General features: G+C 41.0%; 1 protein-coding gene across 1 annotated transcript in view; it reads left to right on the top strand.

The window, feature by feature from the left end:
- The window catches only part of LOC131248818 (uncharacterized), a 114,860-nt gene that overhangs the window by 69,684 nt on the left and 25,482 nt on the right, over window positions 1-19,694 (top strand). Inside the window, exons 8-9 of the mRNA XM_058249288.1 lie at window positions 13,114-13,218; window positions 13,400-13,444. Of these exons, the coding sequence (XP_058105271.1) occupies window positions 13,114-13,218; window positions 13,400-13,444 (150 nt within the window). The remainder of the gene's footprint in view (window positions 1-13,113; window positions 13,219-13,399; window positions 13,445-19,694) is intronic.

Below are 19,694 nucleotides of genomic sequence, written 5' to 3'. Positions count from 1 at the left end.
GGCGCACCTATGTGGATCATCCATCATGTGGCCTACTTTGGATATGGGTCATCCATCATGCGAGACCTTGAATGTGGATTGTCCATTAGGTGGGGCCCACTTGATGTGGATCGTCCATTATGAGGGGCCACACTTTGATGTGGGCCATCCATCATGTAAAGCCAATTTTGTCCATTATGTGGGCCCACCTTAATGTGGACCATTCATTGTGTGGGGGCCCATCTTCAATATGGGTCGTTCATCATGTGGGCCCATCTTTGATGTCAATTGACCATCACGTGGGCCCACCTTCAATGACCATCATCCATCATGTGGGTCCCACCTTTGACGGGGGCTGCCCATCAAATGGGACCCACTTGATGTGCATGTTCCGTCATGTTGGGCCACGCTTTGATGCAGGCCATCTATCATGTGGGGCCCGCCTTTGATCTGAACCGTTCATTACATGGGCCCACATTGATGTGGGGCCCCATGTTCAATATGAGTTGTTCATCTTGAGGGGCCCACCTTTGATGTCCCCCATCCATCATGTGGGTCCCACCTTTGTTGTGGACCATCTATCATGTGAGGCCCACTTGATGTGGATGGTCCATCATGTGGGACCCACCTTTGATGTCCACCATCCATCATGTAGGTCCCACCTTTGCTGTGGACTGTCCATCATGTGGGGCCCATCTTCAATATGGGTCATTCATCATGTTGGCCCACCTTTAATGTCAACCTTCTATCATGTTGATGTCCACCATCCATCATGTAGGTCCCACCTTTGCTGTGGACTGTCCATCACGTGGGGCCCATCTTCCATATGGGTCATTCATCATGTATGTGGTCCCACATTAAATGTCCACCATCCATCATGTGGGTCCCATCTTTTATGTGGACCATCCACCAAGTAGGGCCTGCTTGATGTGGATCGTCCATCATGTGGGGCCACACTTTGATGCAGGCCATCCATCATGTGGGGCTCACCTTTGATGTGACTGTGCATTATGTGGGCCCACCTTTGATGTGGACCATTTATCATGTGGGGCCCACCTTCAATATGGTTCGCTCATCATGTGGGCCTACCTTGAAGAAATTGTAAAGAAGAGAAGAGGGTAAGATGGGAATTACTGGAAAAGATTAAGGACAAACTTGTCCAAAAATTAGTTAAAAATGTCTACCCGCTTAAGTCAAATAAGCTTCATTTCAAAAAGTGACCCCTCCCCAACTTATAAAATCGGAGCTTATTTGCTACTTTCTAAAAAAATAAGCACTCTGGGTAGACTTTTACTAAACAGTCTAAAAGCTTATTTCTTTTTTAGAAATAAACCAATAAGCTCTTATTTGTAGAGATGCCAAACGCCACCCAAGTGAAAGTGGCAACCTTAGGAGGTGTTCATAAAGCCAGAAGTGATAAGCGTGAGCCCCATCTAAGCACGTTGACTCTGCACAAAGCATTTTGTAAAAAAAGCTAACTGTAAATCGACTTGAGCTGTGTTGGCCCACACCATAGAATCAGTCCCATCCGAAGGAGACACAAACTGGAGTCAGGCTAAGAGAGAAAAGCTCTTCCATCTCACTATCTGTAAGATTCCTCCTGCATGAGGGCGTCCAATATGTCGAGTATCCACTATGAGGGAAGTAATCTGTCACTTTTAACTCTTTGGAAATTGTAAGACTAACCAAACCGGGGAAGTCAAGGTGCAAAGGGTGGTCACCACACCAAGATTCCTAAAATCTGATTCTAGCAGTCTCCGAAGGAGAAAGAGATATCTTCCTTGACGTTCCCTCTCAAAGTCGAGATTAATTTCCATGTATGAGAAGCCCGATAAACAGAGGACTCTTTTACCTCCCATTCTCCCTCCTTAAGGCTGTACTTGCAAGCAATTGTCTCATGCCAAAAAATGTCCTTTTTCCATACCAAACCACCACAGCCATTTGTCGAGGAGAACCCGATTTTGACGCAGGGAAGGACGTGTAGAGGTCAAGCACCGTCTTCCTCTAGGATAACTACAAATCCACGGAGTTTCTCTAGACTCCTCACAGAGATTTCTCGAATCCACGAGAAAAGAAACAATAAAATAGAAATAAATTCTAGAAAATTCGTAATTTGATTAATATCTAAATAAATGAGTTTACACCCCTTTAAATAGGGGTACTAAGCCATGGAAGAAGTTTCAGAATTAAACCACAACTAAAACACCTAGAATTCGCGACTTACTATAAATAGTAAACTTACTATTTATAGACGGTCGTGATACCTACTAGTACGCATGGATTTCGGCCAAAAATAATAAGTGTCCTATTTGGCTTCACCGTGCTATTCTCCTAATTATTCTAAGCACTTTTCATGTTGGGCGCAACTCCTAAAGCCCAATAGATGAAGAGTTAATACTCAAACTAAAACTTACTATAAATAGTAAAAACAGAATTAAAACAGGATTTCGATTGTCGATCTGATAGTATTTTGCAAATTCGGCATGGGTAACCCGGCGTAGCGGGGTTGGGTGGCTTCAGTAGCTCGTCCTACCCCAAAATCATATATGGTACGCCCGATAACTCATTCCGGTTTGCGAGATACGTCCGTTTTAAGTTATGATGGTCCGGATCACTTCTGTCATTGACCGGGCCTTTTCTGATCCATCTTGGCCACGAAACTGTCCGCGACCCGCTCTACATCAGTCCCCTCCACTTCAAAAGAACTCGTCCTAGAGTTCTCGCCTTGGTTTGGTTCGTGATACTTGGTCTGGTCCGCGACGTTGAAAGTTTTCGAGATCTCCATGTCGTCTGGAAGATCAACAACGTAAGCGTTGTCATTGATCTTTTGGAGGATCGGTATCGATCCAATCTTCTTGTTCTTCAACTTGTTGTACGTCCCGATCAGAAATCTCTCCTTGCTAGATGGACCATAACTTGGTCACCTACCTTGAACACCTTTTGTTGCTGATGCTTGTCGGCTTGCTCCCTGTACTTGTCGTTTGAGGTGTGTAACTTGTCTTGCACCTCAGCATGAATGCCCATGATCCTGTTGGCCATATGTTATGCTACAACGCTCATACCTGGGAGCTTGGGCAAAGGGACCAAGTCAAGTGTGTGGCGAGGTACTTGGCCATAAATAACCTGGAATGGGTACTTCCCTGTCAAGCGGTTCACCATGTTGTTAAATGCAAACTCTGCTTGAGACAAGGCTAAGGGTGTGTTTGTTAATGCTGAATTTTTGTACTTAATGCGGAATTTGTTCCACGTTTAGTGGTGTTTGTTAACGCGGAAGAAGGAAAGTGCTCCACCATTTTATGTCGAAAATTTTCCATGATGGGAGTCTAGCTTAATGGGGAATCAAGAATGTGCTCCGTGATTTTTATTTTTTATTTTTTAAAATCCAAAATTGTCCTTTGCGAGGGAGATTTTCTCCCTTGCGTTATACACATCCCAACTTTTAACATGGGGCACTTCTCTGAGCCCACCATGATTTATGTGTTAGATCCATACCGTCCATCAACTTTTTCAGATCATTCTAGAGCATGAGCCCAAAAATGAGCCACATGTAAAACTCAAGTGGACCACACCACCATAGAAACCAACAAAAATTGAATAACTAATGTTGAAACTTTCGTAGAATCCAATGTGATGTTTATTTCCCATGTAACCTCTTCATAAGGTCACATGTACTTGGATGAAAAAGCAAAAAGACAAATATCAACTTGATCAGGGCTTCTATGGCCCTAAGAAATTTTCAACGGTAGGTGCCAAATTTTCACTATTTCCTGCAGTGTGGCCCACTTTAGCCTTATATCTACCTCTTTTTTTCTTTTTTTTTTGAAATTTATCTTATGCCCCTAAATGATATGAAAAAGTGTATGGATGGTGTGGATAAAACGTATACATTACGGTAGGCCCCATAGATCCACTAATAAGGCCGCCCTTCTCGGCCGGCATTGCCTGGATGGCATGCGGATGAAGCGGCTTTCCCATTAAAGCCTTCCTAGGAGGTTCGACGCTGGGATGTAAGGTGGTGTCAACTGTGATGTTCATGAGAAATCCAACCCGTCCATCAATTTTTCGAGTTTATTTTAGGACATGCTACCAAAAATGAGGAGGATCCAAAAATCAAGTGGGCCATACGAGATGAAACAGTGGGAAAGGAATGCCTCCCGTTGAAACCTTCTTAGGCTCCACTTTGATGTTTATATGCCATACAACCCATTTATAAGGTCATTTTCACTTAGATGAAGTGAAAACACCAAAAACTTAGATGGATAATAAACTTTTGTGGCCATATAAATATTTCAATGGTGGTCACTAAATCCCCAATGTTTCCTCTCGTGTGGCCCATTTGAGTTTTGGATCTACCTTATTTTCGGTCGCATGTCCTAAAATGAGCTTTTAAAATGGATGGACGGGTTGGATTTCTCACAAACATCACAATGGGCCCCACCCAAAATCCATGCGTAATATGGCAAGTCAGCAGGCAATCGCATCCAAATCCACTACGTTGCTGGAGGGATTTCCTGCGAAAGCCTTTTGCCAGAAGGTCCTGTGCTGGAAACGTAGGTGGGGCCCACCTTGATGTTTGTGAGAAATCCACCCTGCCCATCCATTTATGAGTTTATTTTAGGACATGGGACAGAAAATGAGCTGGATCCAATACCCAAGTGGGCCGAAAACGTGAATTCAATCCCCATTGCTTTCTTTTGTGTGGCCCACTTGAGTTTTTGATCCACCTAATTTTTGGTGGAAAGTCATAAAATGAGCTCACAAAACTGACGGACGGGGTGGATTTCCCACAAACATCACAATGGGCCCCACCTTGCATCCTAGCGTGGGAATCTATGGGGGAAATTTTCTTCTTGGTGAAGCAGTACCCAATCGGACGGCTTTCGCAGGAAATTCCTGTGCTGGGAACCATCGTGGGGCCCACCATGATGTTTTTTATAAATCCACAACGTCCATCTGTTTTTTGAGATTATTTTAGGATAAAAGTCAAAAAATAAGTCGGATCCAAGACTCAAGTGGGCCACAGTAAAGGAAAAGGTGGGTAGGGAAATTCCTACCGTTGAAACCTCCCTGGGGCCGACAATGATGCTTACATGCCATCCATACCGTTCATAATGTCATTCCTACTGGGATGATCTGAAAACAAATATACTAGCCTGATTCAAAACTTCTGTGGCCCCACAAATATTTCAACTATGGATGTTCAATTCTCACATTTTTGGCCCAGTTGAGTATTGGATCTGGCTCATTTTTGGCCTCTTCTCCTAAAACGAGCTTACAAAACGGATGGAAATGGCGGATTTATCAAAAACATCATGGTGGGCCCCACATAGGTTCTCAGCATAGGAGCTTCCTGTGAAAGCCTTTTGCAAGAAATCCGCATCCTACCCAATCCGCATGCGTCCAGATGCACCCAAGGTGGGCACCATTGTCTCACCAGTTCTGATGGTGTGGTCCACCAGAGATTAGGGTCTACTTCATTTTTGGGCCCATATTTTCATTTAATAAAAAATAATTTCCTTATAATGTAAAACATTTCCAAACGGGAGATAGGGGCAAATGTGTCAAATTAACATATTTCAGACATTTCAGATGTTTGTTAACAAACAGGTTGTTTCAAATTCAGTACTTAATTTTCAGACTTCAGCGATAATTATCAAACAAGTTTTTTGACTTCTGATTTCAAATTTAGGCTTTAGATTTTAGATTCTGGCTTTTGATTTCAGATTTAGTCTTTAGACTTTAGATTTAACAAATGGGGCCTAAATCCCACTGCTTCGGCTTTTCTCTTGAAATACATCAAAGGAGGTTCCTCAACGTGTGATTCACAACTTCAGTTTGCTTGTCGGTCTGTGGGTGGTAGGCACTGCTGAACTGAAATCTTGTACCAAACCGGTTCCATAAAGTTCGCCAGAAGTGGCTAATGAACTTCATATCGCGGTCAGAAGTGATAGTCTTGGGGACCACATATGGCCGCATGACCTCTTTAAAGAATAAATTCGCCACGTGCGTTGCATCGAGGGTCTTCTTGCACAGGTAAATAGTGCCATCTTAGAGAAACGATTTACTACCACGAACACCAAATCCATGCCAGGCTGTGTTCGTGGGAGACCCAACACCAAGTCCATTGATAGGTCCTCCCAAGGGTCGTCAGGCACGGGTAACGGGGTGTAGAGGCCCGTATTTTGGGACTGCCCCTTGGAGACTTGGCAGACATGACAACGCTACACCGCTTTACCCACGTCATGTACTAACTGTGGCCAGTGTTACCGTTCTTCAATAAGAGTTCGCATCTTGTCCTGTCCTAGGTGTCCACTAAGGCCACCTCCATGTAGCTCTTGGATGATCCGCTCCCTCAGCGAGCTTTTGGGAATGCATAGTCGATTCCCTTTGAAAAGGAACCCGTCTTGCATATATAGGTTTCTCGGCATGTAACCCATGCGTCCTTGAAGTCGTTGTCGTTGATGTATATATCCTTGAGGCACTTGAACCCGACAACCTCATTGCTCATGGTGACTAACAAAAGTTGCACGGCGACTCAGTGCTTTGGCTACTTTGTTCTGTTGTCACCAATGTTGCAGTGCCTGGATCACTGTATACAATTCGATCTCATATGTAGACCACTTTTTGCGTGCATTGCTAAACTTCTCACTGTAGAAGGCTATCGACCGACCTTGTTGAGACGGGACTCCCCCAATCCCGACATATGAAGCATCACATTCAACTTCGAATAGTTTGTCAAAGTTGGGAAGTACAAGAACCGGGGTTGTGGACAACTTGTGTTTAATTTCAGAAAAGCTCCTGTCGGCTTCGTCAGTCCACTGGAATTGTCTCTTCTTCATGCAATCTGTGATTGGCGACACAATGGTACTAAAATTCTTCACGAACCAACGGTAGAATGTTGTTAGTTCGTGAAAACTCTGTATCTTGTGAATGTTTGTGGGACTTGGCCATTCCTTAATTGCCTTCGCCTTTTCCTCATCCACCCGAATGCCTGTGGATGTCATGACAAAGCCTAAAAACAACACGTTATCGGTCATGAAGCTGCATTTTTTTTTTGAATTATTTAAATTGAGATACAATTTATTTTCGGTGAACACTTGAAGGACCATCTTGAGGTGTTCCATGATCTCGGTTCATGGGTATAGGAGGTTGAGTGCATGCTCCAACGGGCTCTTCCCTCCGGGCTGTGGAGCTCCCTGGGACGGACCTGCCGCGACGACCCTAGCGATAGGCTAAGTCCTTGTGTTGGGGCATTGAAGCTGTGCTTTTGCTTGGGCAGCCAATTTGATTGCATCATTCATCGTCCAAACGGCCTGCATCTGGACTCGATCCTGGATGGCCATACGTAATCCACCGTTGAATCAGACGACTTGTTGCGATTCAGTCTCGACAAAATCGTTATGTGTCACTAAGCGGTAGAATTCTTCTGCGTAATCTCTCACCGACCGATTACCTTGCTGACAATTTTGGTATTGTTGGAATAGTACCTGATCGTAGTCGCTAGGGAGGAATCGTGCGTGTAGCAGCTGCTTCATCCGCTGCCATATACAGATTGGTGCTTTCATATGTCTCGTCCATGCGATTCGTAGCTTCTTCCATCAAGCTGAAGCTCTGCCTTTCAACTTATAAGCCACAAGTTTGACCTTCTTCGTTTCAGGGATCTCCATATAGTCAAAGAATCGCTCAACTTCATAAAGTTAATCGAGGAAATTCTCAATGTGAAGTTGGCCATTGAAGCTAGGGATATCGACCTTCATCCTGAACTCTCGATCTAACTGATCTGCTCGATCACCACCTTGTCTGGGATGTTGGAGGATCATGTCATCAACCTCCTCGTCGTTGGATGCCCCTTCCTCAGGGATGATCCTTTGGTTCACCGCTGGCACCATCCTGTGATCAGGTCAATTATGAGTTCCAACAACTGCTGGGGGTGGATCACCACCATGAATAGGGATCTGCCCTAGGGCCTCTGTTATGTGATCCGCTATGCGATCCGCCATGCAATCGATGGAAGCCCTTGCATGGCTTGCTGATTCTCTCGCTAAAAGTTGCTGTTGTTAAACGGGTGATTCCCTGGAGCACCGTCCATGGGATTGTTGCCCAACCCGTCGTTAGAAGCCATAGATTCGAGGAAAAGCCTCGCTCTTATACCAAACTAACGCAGGGAAGGACGCGTAGATGTCGAGCACCATCTTCCTCTAGGATAACTACTCTGAATCCACGGAGTTTCTCTGGACCCCTCACAGAGATTTCTCGAATCCATGAGAAAAGAAACAATAAAATAGAAATAAATTCTAGAAAATTCGTAATTTGATTGATATCTGAATAAACGAGTTTACACCCCTTTAAATAGGGGTACTAAGCCATGGAAGAAGTTTCGGAATTAAACTACAACTAAAACTCCTAAAATTCGTGACTTACTATAAATAATAAACTTACTATTTATAGACGGTCATGATTCCTACTAGTGTGCATGGTTTTGGGCCAAAAATAGTAAGCATGGTGTGCCGTAAAGGCCGTTACGGGGCCGTAAAAGCCATTACGTAAAGGTAACGGTGGCAACCGTTACACGTTACGGGGTCGTAATGGCCGTTATGGAAAAAAATGACATGTAATTGCCGTTAACAACACGTTACATCCCCAATAAAGGCCATAATAGCCCCGTAATGGTCTATTATGGGACATACAGGTTTTTCATACTTTTTAATTAACATTACAGGGCAGATATAGGTTTTTCGGGGGGTTTTTCAATAAATAAAAAAATAAAATAAAAAAGAGAGAACGTAACGGCCGTTACAGTAGTAACAACCGTTATGCCCCATATTTATAGACGGTCGTGATGTTTACTAGTGCACAAGGTTTTCGGCCAAAAATAGTAAGTGTCCTATTTGGCTTCACCATGCTGTTCTCCTAATTATTCTAAGCACTTTTCATGTTAGGCGCAACTCCTAAAGCCCAATGGATGAAGAGTTATACTCAAAACTAAAATGTACTATAAATAGTAAAAGTGAAATTAAAACAGGATTTCGACCGTTGATCTGATGGTATTTTGCAAATTCGGCGTGGGCAACCCGGCGTAACGGGGTTGGGTGGCTTAAGTAGCTCATCCTACCCCAAACTCATATATGGTACGTCCGATAGTTCATTCTGGTTTACGAGATGTGTCCGTTTTAAGTTATGACGGTCTGGATCACTTCTGTCGTTGACCAGGCCTTTTCTGATCCATCTTGGCCATGAAATTGTCCGCGACCCGCTCTACATCAGGTTCATAGTGGATAAGTTTCATAATCTTGCACCGCCTAGGGAAATAAGCCTGCACACCTCCTCCCAATGTTCGGGTTGTCGGTATCGCTACAAGTTTCGCTGGCCAGAGATAAAGATATAATATCGTTATCGCCGATAATATCACCAATAACCGGAAATGCAGGGAAAAAGGAGGAAACATGGAGAAAATGGTGGAATTTTTCAGTGAAACTTCAGGACATGCCTAAATACACATATTTACATATTCAGGAATGAAAAAATTGCAAAAAGAATGCATTAAATTAGAAGTTTCCATTTAATGGGAGCCAAAAAGGCATGTGTTGTCGTAAGAAATCACTCAAATAGTAACCAAAATAAGTTTGTATAATACAAATGCAGTGGACCCATGGGTAGATAAAAATCTATAGTGGACCCCACCATAGAAAACAGTTGGAAGAGTGATTCCGACAGTTGAAACTATCCTAAGGCCCACCATAATGTTTATTTGAAATCCAACCCGTTCAAAAGTTAAAAATGACACGAAAGAAGGGAAAACACAAATATCAGCTTGATCTAAAACTTTCGTGGCATTTAGAAAATTTTAATGGTGGGCATCACTATCCCACTGTTTTCTGTGCTGGGGTCCACTGGAGCTTTGGATTTAACTCGTTCTTTGGATATTGCCCTGAAATGATCTCTCCAAGTGGACTGAAGGCGTGGATACAAAACACAAATCATGGTGGGGCCCACGGAACTTGGTCACGTCTCTTCAGTAGCGAGTCTCGCTACTCTGTCGGTATCTAATCCACGGACGCGGATTGCGTCCTACCCTGCCCGTCTCCAGTTGGGAACGGGCAAAAGCTTTGAGTGGCCACTGTGATTTATGTTTCTTATCCACACCGTCCATCCATTATTTCGTATAATTTTAGAATATAATACCAAAAATGAGGCAGATCTAAGGCTCATTTGGACCACACCATAGGAAGAAGCGGTGATACTGATTCTCACCGTTGAAAATTTCTAAGGGCCAACGTGATGTTTATTTTCCATCTAAACTATTCATAAAGTTACATAGACATGGATGAATAGAAAACACAAGACATGGATGAATAGAAAACACAAATATCATCTCCATCCAAAACTTCTGTGACCCCCAAGAAGTTTTGAACGGTAAGAGTTTAATCCCCATTGTGTAGTCCACTTGAGCCTTGGATTTGCCTTATTTTTGGGCTTATACCCTAAAATGTTCTAAAAATATTGGATGGACTGTGTGGATAAGACCCATACATCACTGTGGTCACTCGAAGCTACTGCCCGTTCCCAGCTGGAGACGGGCGGGGGTAGGATGCAATCCACGTCCCTAATCCATGCCCGATCCGGCCCATCCGCTGGCTAGTGGTCGGTGCTCTGTGGGCCCCACCATGAGGTATGTGTTTCATCTATGCTGTCCATCTATTTTTATAGATCATTTTATGGTATGAGAAAAAAAATGTGGTATATACCAATCTCAATTGGACCTCATTACAGGAAACAATGTTGAATGAACTTTGACCATTAAAAACATTTTGGGGCCATAAAGGTTTTGGAACAACCTGATCTTTGTTTTTTCCCTTCATCTAGGTCTGTATGACCTAATTAACAGATTGGATGTCAAATAAAAAGTACAATGGGCCTTAGGAGGATTTAAATGGTGGATATCCATTCACTACTATTATCCTGTGGTGTGGTCCACCTGAGTTTTAGATCTACCTAATTTTTTGGATCAAGATCTAAAATAATATTTTAAAATTAATGGACAGCATGGATACAACAGATGCATCATGGTGGGGCCCACGTAGCACCGACCTACACCGTCAAAAGGGGCAGAGCCAACCGCGTACTGAGTAACTCGGTACGCTAAGCGTACCGGGTAAACTTTGTGGGGTCCACCGTGATTTATGTATTTTATCCACTCCATCTATCCATTTTAATAGATAATTTTAAGTCTTGAACCTAAAAAAGAAGTATATCCAAACCTCAAGTGGACCACACCATAGGAAACAGTATGAAATGAACATCTACCGTTGAAAATTTCTTGGGGGCCACAGAAGTTTTGGATCAAACTTATATTTGTGTTTTCCCTTCATCCATGTCTGTGTGATCTTATGAACAGGTTGGATGAGAAATAAACATAACTTTGGGCCCTAGAAAGGTTTTAACGGTGGAAGTCATTATTCCAACTGTTTCAAATGGTATGGTCCACTTGATCTTTTGGTATGCTTAAATTTTGGTCTCAACCCCTAAAATAAGATGGAAAAACAGATGGACCGCATGGATAGACCAGATACATTCACGGTGGGCCAACAGAGTTTACTCAGTACGATGAGAGCGTACTGCGTAACTAAGTACGCAATCCGATTTCCTTACACGCATCCGAACCGATCCCCAATTTCTTTAAAACCCCAAAATCCCTCTCCCCTGATCCAAATTTTTCAAAAATTATCTCCTTCCCACCCATTTCTCTAGATTTTCAACCCGAAAATCCCTCTCCCTCATCCCCCAAAAAAAAAAAAAACCTCTCTTTTACAAAAAGATCTTGGCCCGCAAGCCGATTATTTCGTGGAGAAGTTGCCAGAGAATTTTCGACGGAAAAAAAGATTTTTTTGGGTTACAGCCGTGAATTCGCGTCTTCAGACAGATCCGGGCGACAAAACAGGTATTTTTTGTGTTTTCTTTCCCTTTATCGCCGACAACTACCCCCTTTTATCAATAAAGGTAGGTTGTTGGTTACAGTTCCCACCTCGTGGTTGGTGGGAACAATGAAATATCGGCGAGATTCCGATAATACCGATACTATCGGCGAGATTATCAGCGAAAATAGGAAACGACACGAAAAAATGGGGTTTCGGTGTCGCTACTGCGGCGACACCGATATTATCGGCGATATTTCGATAATATCGCCGACAATTTATACACTGCCTCCTCCCATCTCAAAAGATGAAACTTGTCACCGTCTTCTAATCCCCTCCATAGGAAATCCCTTCTCAACTTATCTAACCTTTGCCGAACCACTTGCGGACATTTGAACAAGGACATAATGTAAAACGGCATATTGGGGAAGGCTGCTTTGACCGCATAAGGAGAGATAGCATGCAACTCTTCCACTTAGACATTTTCTTTCAATTCTCTCTATCACCTTGTCCTATAAATGCTTTGGAGGCTTCCTAATGCATAGAGGAAGCCCCAAGTAGGGAGAAGTGAAGGAGCCGACCTTGCATCTGAAATCCATAGCCAACCTCCCGATCTCCTTTTGAAGAAAGATAATGCCCAACATTTTGCTTTTCCCAACATTGATCTTCAAACCTGAAACCACCTGGAAGCAAGCAACTGTTTTTTGAAGATTGGCAATCATTGAATAGTCCGCATAACAGAATATGATTGTGTCATCCGCAAACTGAAGGTGCGAACTGAAAGGATGCGTTATGATTCCGGTCCTGTTAAAAAGGCTTATTTTGCACTCTCACTCCAACTCCTTTGTATTGACTGATGACTTTCCATCAAGCCTTGGTTTTTCCCTTGTCTAGTCTCTGATTTCTGTATTGAAAATATCAAGCTTATAAAGAGAATTAAGGGGACCAGTCTCTCAATGAATATACCACAACATCTTCTGAAAGTTTTTGATTTACAATCAGGGTCTGTTAGACATTCCTGTGGGAGCACATTCGATATTTTTCACCTGAATCATTATTTCTTCCTACCATTTGTGGAAGAAAATGTTACTGCTGAAGTTTTCTGTGTCAAGTTTTTTGCTTCTTGTCATGTGGTGGACAGTTATAAATCTGGTATAATATGAAGGAAATCTGGATTGAGTTATCATTATAGCATGATGTTAATATCCTTGTGGAAAGACAGGGTTGTGCTGCGAGGAATGTGCATGGTTTCACAACAGATGAAATACAAAAGATGGCAGAACAGTGGGAACAGGCTCCATCTTTGTACTTGCAGTTAGATGTCCAGGTATGTGATCGATTGTTCTTTTCTTTCTTCCTTAAAAAAAAATCTGGTATGAGCAAATAACTAAAACAACATTTAGCACTCTTATAGACTTGCTATATTCTCTTATGTGGTTAATTGAGATATAGATGCATAATGTGTTTTTCTGTTTTTATTTTAACTCAATAATTCACTGACATGGCAGTCATTATTCCACGGAGATGATCTCAAAGAGTGCAGTATCCAAGAGGTAACTTAGTCTGATGCAGCATCTTCAGAACATTTGAATGTTTGTTTAATTTGAATTAGCTGAACTGTGCTAGGAATTCTGCTTTTTTGATGACTGAGTATTTATATGGGGAAGTACAAAAAGTAAATCTGATGCTATCATGTTTAACGTTCGTAGAATATACTCTTTCTGGGTTTTCCATGAATTTCTTCATTTTGAATTCAGGGGCTAGCATAAAAGCTTTTCCTCAAGCTTCATATTCATTTCTTTTTGCTGTTACATTAGTTGTGAATCAAAGCCTTGACTCAAGCTCCTGTTTTGTTATTGGAGATTTGTGTAATGACAAAAAAGTTGGAACTTCAAATCCGTTTACATCATTACATAGCAAAAAGTTATGAAACTTAGAAGATTATGGAATGAGCTGTAAAATGAAACTGAAGCTATTTCAAGGAGCAACCATATTCATGGCTACTGGGAAAGGAGATACATCTGGAACTGGCAATATTACGCATGTAACTGCTTTTCGTTTTAAAATAAGTTGCTACATGACTGTGATACTTGTTTACAGCTTGCTCTACTTTCAGATGCTTTAGATTCATGGGTGTAATGGTGATTGCAATAATGGTCTTCCTTTCTAGTAAGAGTAATCTTGTTTGTCCAGTTGTTCGCTAAGAATACTGCCAGAAATGATAATGAAAATGAGAGTAAGAACAAAAACGGTACCTGCTTTTTTTATTTTTATTTTTTTAATCTACGTTTCTTGGACTCCTTAGGTTGCAACATGCATGCTACTGTTAATGCTGCAATAGATGACATGGCCTTGGCATAAACATGGCTCCAGGCACATTGGCAGACATTTGATTTTGTTGATGCCTGTTGGGGCTGTGTGAAAAAGATAAGATTCATGGTATGCAGCTTTGTAATGTTCTCCTTTGACACATGGGGCTGGTATAAGCAACATATGGTTTATATATATGCAGTATATGACAAGTACAACTCTTTGGTTCCTTTGGTAGTCCCTGTGGATGGGCTGAAGAGGAACACCCCATGCTTATCTCACTAACTAGACTACTACTATCAACCACATTAGCTTTCTGGCTAATTGAGCATGACTTTTTCTGTAACGACCCTGATTTTTATGACCCATATGATGTCACGCCCCGCAATTCGGAATATAGACCAGAGGCATAATTTGAGTGTACTCTTAAGTTCACAGACTCAAGCACTCACCAAGACATTTCTCATTCAATTATTCCAACCATTCACCCTATACTAAGCATTCACACATATCAACCAATTAGAGAATTCAAAATCATTTATTCCATGCGTAGTGTATCTTCTTAAGATTTTAATCATCGCACCACAACCGACCCATTTGGGGCTTTATTAAATTATAGTCAACTTAAAATAAAATACGACATTCATAATTTAATCAATTTTGAATTCCAAAGCATGACTAGAAGGAATAATGTTTCCATGCCACAAGCTACTAATTCAAAGCATTCAATTCCGCCTCTTCAAGATAGAGCCACTGCCCTTGACGATCATCCACTAGTTCAACCTCTTGTCCTGGAAATTTAGCAATTGTCTCATCTTTCACAAAATGTGTACAGTTTTTACATCAATATAATATTAGCTGGCCAGGCCTAGTGAGTGAACCCATCATGGTTCATACATGCCATAAATAAAGTAGGAAAGATGCATGGATGCGTGAATGCATCAAGTGGGTAGATTCGTCCACTTGCTTGAGTTGGATTCCATCAACCCTCATCTCCCTTCTAGGGTAGACTTCCACACATTGAGGGCATTCAGGGATGGTCCCGTAGGTCACCCGATACTGTAAGTACCTACAGGTTTTCCAGGAAGTGCCCCTAGGAAATCAACATAGGAACGCTATGCATGACATGGATGCATGATGATGATTGAGGCATCATATTAGCAATTGCCATATTAAAGGTAATCACGTATGTTATTATGGTTCGACAATATCATTACAATTTAGACAATTTCAATAAAGAAACCTATACAAAAGCATACAATACCCGGAGCAATCACATATTTTAAATTACAACGAACAGGAAACATGTTGGGATCACTTAGCTGAAATATGATAATGTGGATTCCAAGGTGTTTCCCCAAGATCAGTTAGTTTGCAATCACCTAAATAATCATAATTCAAATTACATTTTTATTGGTGTACGTCTGAGCAATCAGCCCACCCATGGTTAATCATTTTCCCCAAATCTAAAGTTCGTATAGAAATCACATCATTGATCTTGGTTTTATCCTCCACGAAATTTGGAATGATCTCTTTTCAATGTGGGGTGCATTCAATTAACCATGGTGTTATGATCATCCCAATATTCCAAGAAAATCAAAGATTATTACTAATTTACATCATACAATAAAACATTGAATTCCAATCAAACAGAAAATCCCAGCCAATCGTCGATCGATCGACGTTGCCCTCGATTGATTGAGGTTTGATTGAAATCCACTTTGTTCAATTGAATAAATTCGAATTTCCAACACAACTCTCTGTACACCTTTTGTCCTCCTCGGTCGATTGAGACTTCTTGTCTTTGATCGATCTAACTACCCCGTCGATCGATCGATCTCGTTTTGAATTTCAAACTTTGGTTGCTTGACATTTTTGGGCCGCCTTCGATCGATCGAACCGATCTGTCGATTGATCGATCTGGCGCTATTGCACCAAGTTTGGACGATCTAATTTGGTTTTCCCTAATTTCTTATTTTAAATGATTTTTTGATCATGTGGGACAAATCTGAACCATCCATTGATTCACAAAATCCCAAATTGGGGATGGGTCAATAGATTGCTTAGATCCAGACCATTCATGACCCCGAGTTCTAAATCAAAGCATGTTAAGCAACAATTCCTCCCACCTACTTTAATGGCCCATTAGACGGTCAGATCCTACTCAAATTTCGAGCATGACCATGGATTTGTTTAGTCCTTTATATAAACAGCTTGGATCTAATTTAACACGTTGAATAGTCCATGATCTTATTTTATACATTATTCATGGCTGAGATTAGATCTGACTGTGTGGTTCGTCCGATGACTAGATCGATATGAAATTCAAGGCTATGATATCCTTTGGCCCCTAGGATCAAATGATCCGTATAGATCTGATCTGAAACAGCCAGGCGAAACTAAATCAATGAAAACTACCATTCAGACCGGAATTTTCATATCATCTCTTCCTGAGATCTCTCCATGGACCAAAATAATAGTTGTATTGCCGATCCACACCATCCATTGTAGAGATCAAGCAAAACGAGATTGAATACACCAAGAAAATAAACAAAAAGGGAATGATACATGCTAGATCTGAGCTCTCCTTCATCTCTCTCTCTCTAGGGTTTTCTCTTCCTTTTAGATTTCTGCAAGAGATCACTCTCTCGTATCCTCTTAAAGGAGAAAACTCTCCAGTTAAGGTAGGATGAACACATCCTTATCCAGAAATTGAAATTTTTCTGGAATTTGGCAAAAGGTTAATATTATACTCATAGGGATCGATCTTCCTACCTCAACCGCAACCGAGAGTCGTGGCAGCATAAGCTGATCCCTCAATCTCTCTCTCAACCAAGAGTGTCTCTACCGACCGACTAATTGATTTGCCTTTTCTCTTATTCTAAAAATTAAATTTATTAGTTATGATTATAAGGTGTACCAAATTTCAGGGGCGTTAGACATGAGACCCTTTACAAAAAAATTAATAATTTATTTTTTTCTTTATTAATAAAACCAAGCACTTAGCTAGTTAGTAAAAGCACTCTCAGTAGAGGGATAGGTCGGTGGATCGATTCCCCACATCGTAGAAATTATATTTTTTTGCCAAATCCGGCGATTCCTAGTGGAATATTCTAGAATTAGGGCTTTCTCTATTTAAATGTAAAAAATTGCAGGAAATTCATGTAGAAAACCCTAATCCAGAGAGAGAGAGAGAGGCCCTGCGAAATGAGAAATGAGTCTTCGTTGATAAGTTCTCATCTTCTTATCTTTTTATTTATTTTATTTGATTTTTATTTTTAAAATTTTAATTTTAAATTTCCTTCCTAAAAACCCTGGATTCAACCAATGGACGTGGTGGATTCACCCTACGTTCATCGTTTTGATCTAAGGGAGAAGTTTTGAACAATAGAATGTTTTTGAACAGGTTTTTGCAATAAGGATGATCAACTGTGAGAAATCCAATTGTTTCAGTCTAAGGAAATATGAATCTACGAATCTTAGGGCCAAATTGTGTTAGAGCCTCAAATCTTAGATTGGATTAACGAATAAATTTCCCAAAGCAATCTGCAGAAATTTATAGTTAATAATAATTTTGTCGAAACAGTTTCAACTATCAAGTTGTAGATGCCAAATGTTTGAATTTGAGCAATCATTTGGTTTTTCCGAATTCGATTATTAGGAAAATCATTGGATGGGTTGGACCCAATTCCATAATCAATGAAATCCATCAAAACTAAGGATTGTAGAAAAACCCGAGAATTTTTGAAAAAGTGGTTTGTGTAACAGATAAAACCCGTCAGACTTTGATCGATTGATCGAAGAGGGTTAATTTTATCTAACGACCAAATTCAAAAATTTCATAACTTGGTTCGACTAGTCGAATTCGAGGTTCGATTGATTGAGGGGATCCTTGAGTGATCCTGATCAATCAAACTCATTTGATCGATGACGATCAAAATTGTCCAGCGAGCAAACTGATTTAATCCAACCATGCTCGATTGAACGATGAGCAGGGTTTGATTGATCAAAGGTGGCCAAAAGTGTCCAATGAACTAATTTCGAATTTTCATCAATCCAATGTGGGCCCTCAAGTTGACTCGATCGATCGATTGCATTGATCGATAGTCTTTGTTGTTTTTCAAAATTTAACTAAAGAATTAATGTTGGGTCATGCTGCTGGAATCAAAGGTGGACCCCGCTTATTAGTAGAATATGTGATTAAACTTGTTGAATGTTAAATCATCTCAATAGGGATTCGAACTATAGATTCCACAGCGTCAGATTAATTGAAGGATTCGACCCTACCATAAATAGGTGAGTGAATCCCAATGTGTATCATATCTACATGATTAAGATAGATGATTTGATGGTTGAGATTGTTCTGATTGATATAGTTGCTGTATGATTGTTGAAACATTGTATAATTATAATCATTGCTTTATGATATATGCCTTGGAAGGTTTCGATGAATGCTAAACATGCACATATGCCAATCATTGATATCATGATTTCGTGTTTCCTCTCAGAGAAATGTATCTGGTTGACTATATATATCGATGCACAAACATTGAGCTCACATTACATGCATCCATTGAAAATGCATGCACACCTAATGCCTTGAGTTCCTGGGGGATCTCTCTAGATGGTTACTCGTAGTAGATTTGTTACCAGATGCCCACGATAGTGGAAGCCTACTCACGGGTGGATGTTTGACTGGTACAAATTGCCCATGCCTACCCATGGTGGATGTCTAGAGGGTATAGTTCTCAGGTTGATGTATATCCAACCTAAGCAAGTGGATGATCATCCCACTTGACATACATATCATGACATCTTTGCATCCATGCTCATACTGCATACACACTATTTCAGTTTGAGCTATCTTATATTGTGCTACTACATATGAACCACGCTGGGTTCACTCACTAGCCTGGCCAACTAGCATTGTGGATTAACAACTGTACAAAGACGGACGATGCCGGACGATCTAATCAGGTACCGGATAATGAAGCCGGGTTGGTGGATGAAACTCAAGACCCATGGTTGCATTTGGCAGAAGACGAGCTCGTTGCATTAGACGGCTGAATAGATTTTGAGATTTCTTTTAGGAGTTTTAGTTTCCATTTATTCTAACTGCTGCTGGTTTGATTAAATTTAAAAACGTTTATAGTTATAACTTTGTTAGACGATGATTGATTATTTTAGTTGAATAAAGTTCCAAATGGGTGGACTTAGACTAGTTTTGAGAATTTATTTTATGAATGAGAATGTTATGGATGAAGTGGAAACATTTGAGTGTATGAGTGTTAATGTGATGACAATCTAGAATACATGTAATTTTGCCTCTTAATAATTGTATGATAGGTTGATTTATGTACATTTAGTGTACGAGTCATGGACCGTAACTCGGGTATGAGGGTGCGCTCTCTGTATCTGAGATGCATAACATGACATTTTCTGGTGCTTCAAATCTCCAATTGTTTTACTCTTAAGGAAACATGAGTATGTTTG

The sequence above is a fragment of the Magnolia sinica genome, chromosome 6, assembly GCF_029962835.1.
Source record: "Magnolia sinica isolate HGM2019 chromosome 6, MsV1, whole genome shotgun sequence".
NCBI classification, from domain to species: Eukaryota; Viridiplantae; Streptophyta; class Magnoliopsida; order Magnoliales; family Magnoliaceae; genus Magnolia; species Magnolia sinica.
The sequence above is the reverse complement of the archived record's forward strand: the minus strand, read 5'-3'. Positions and strand labels throughout refer to the sequence as shown.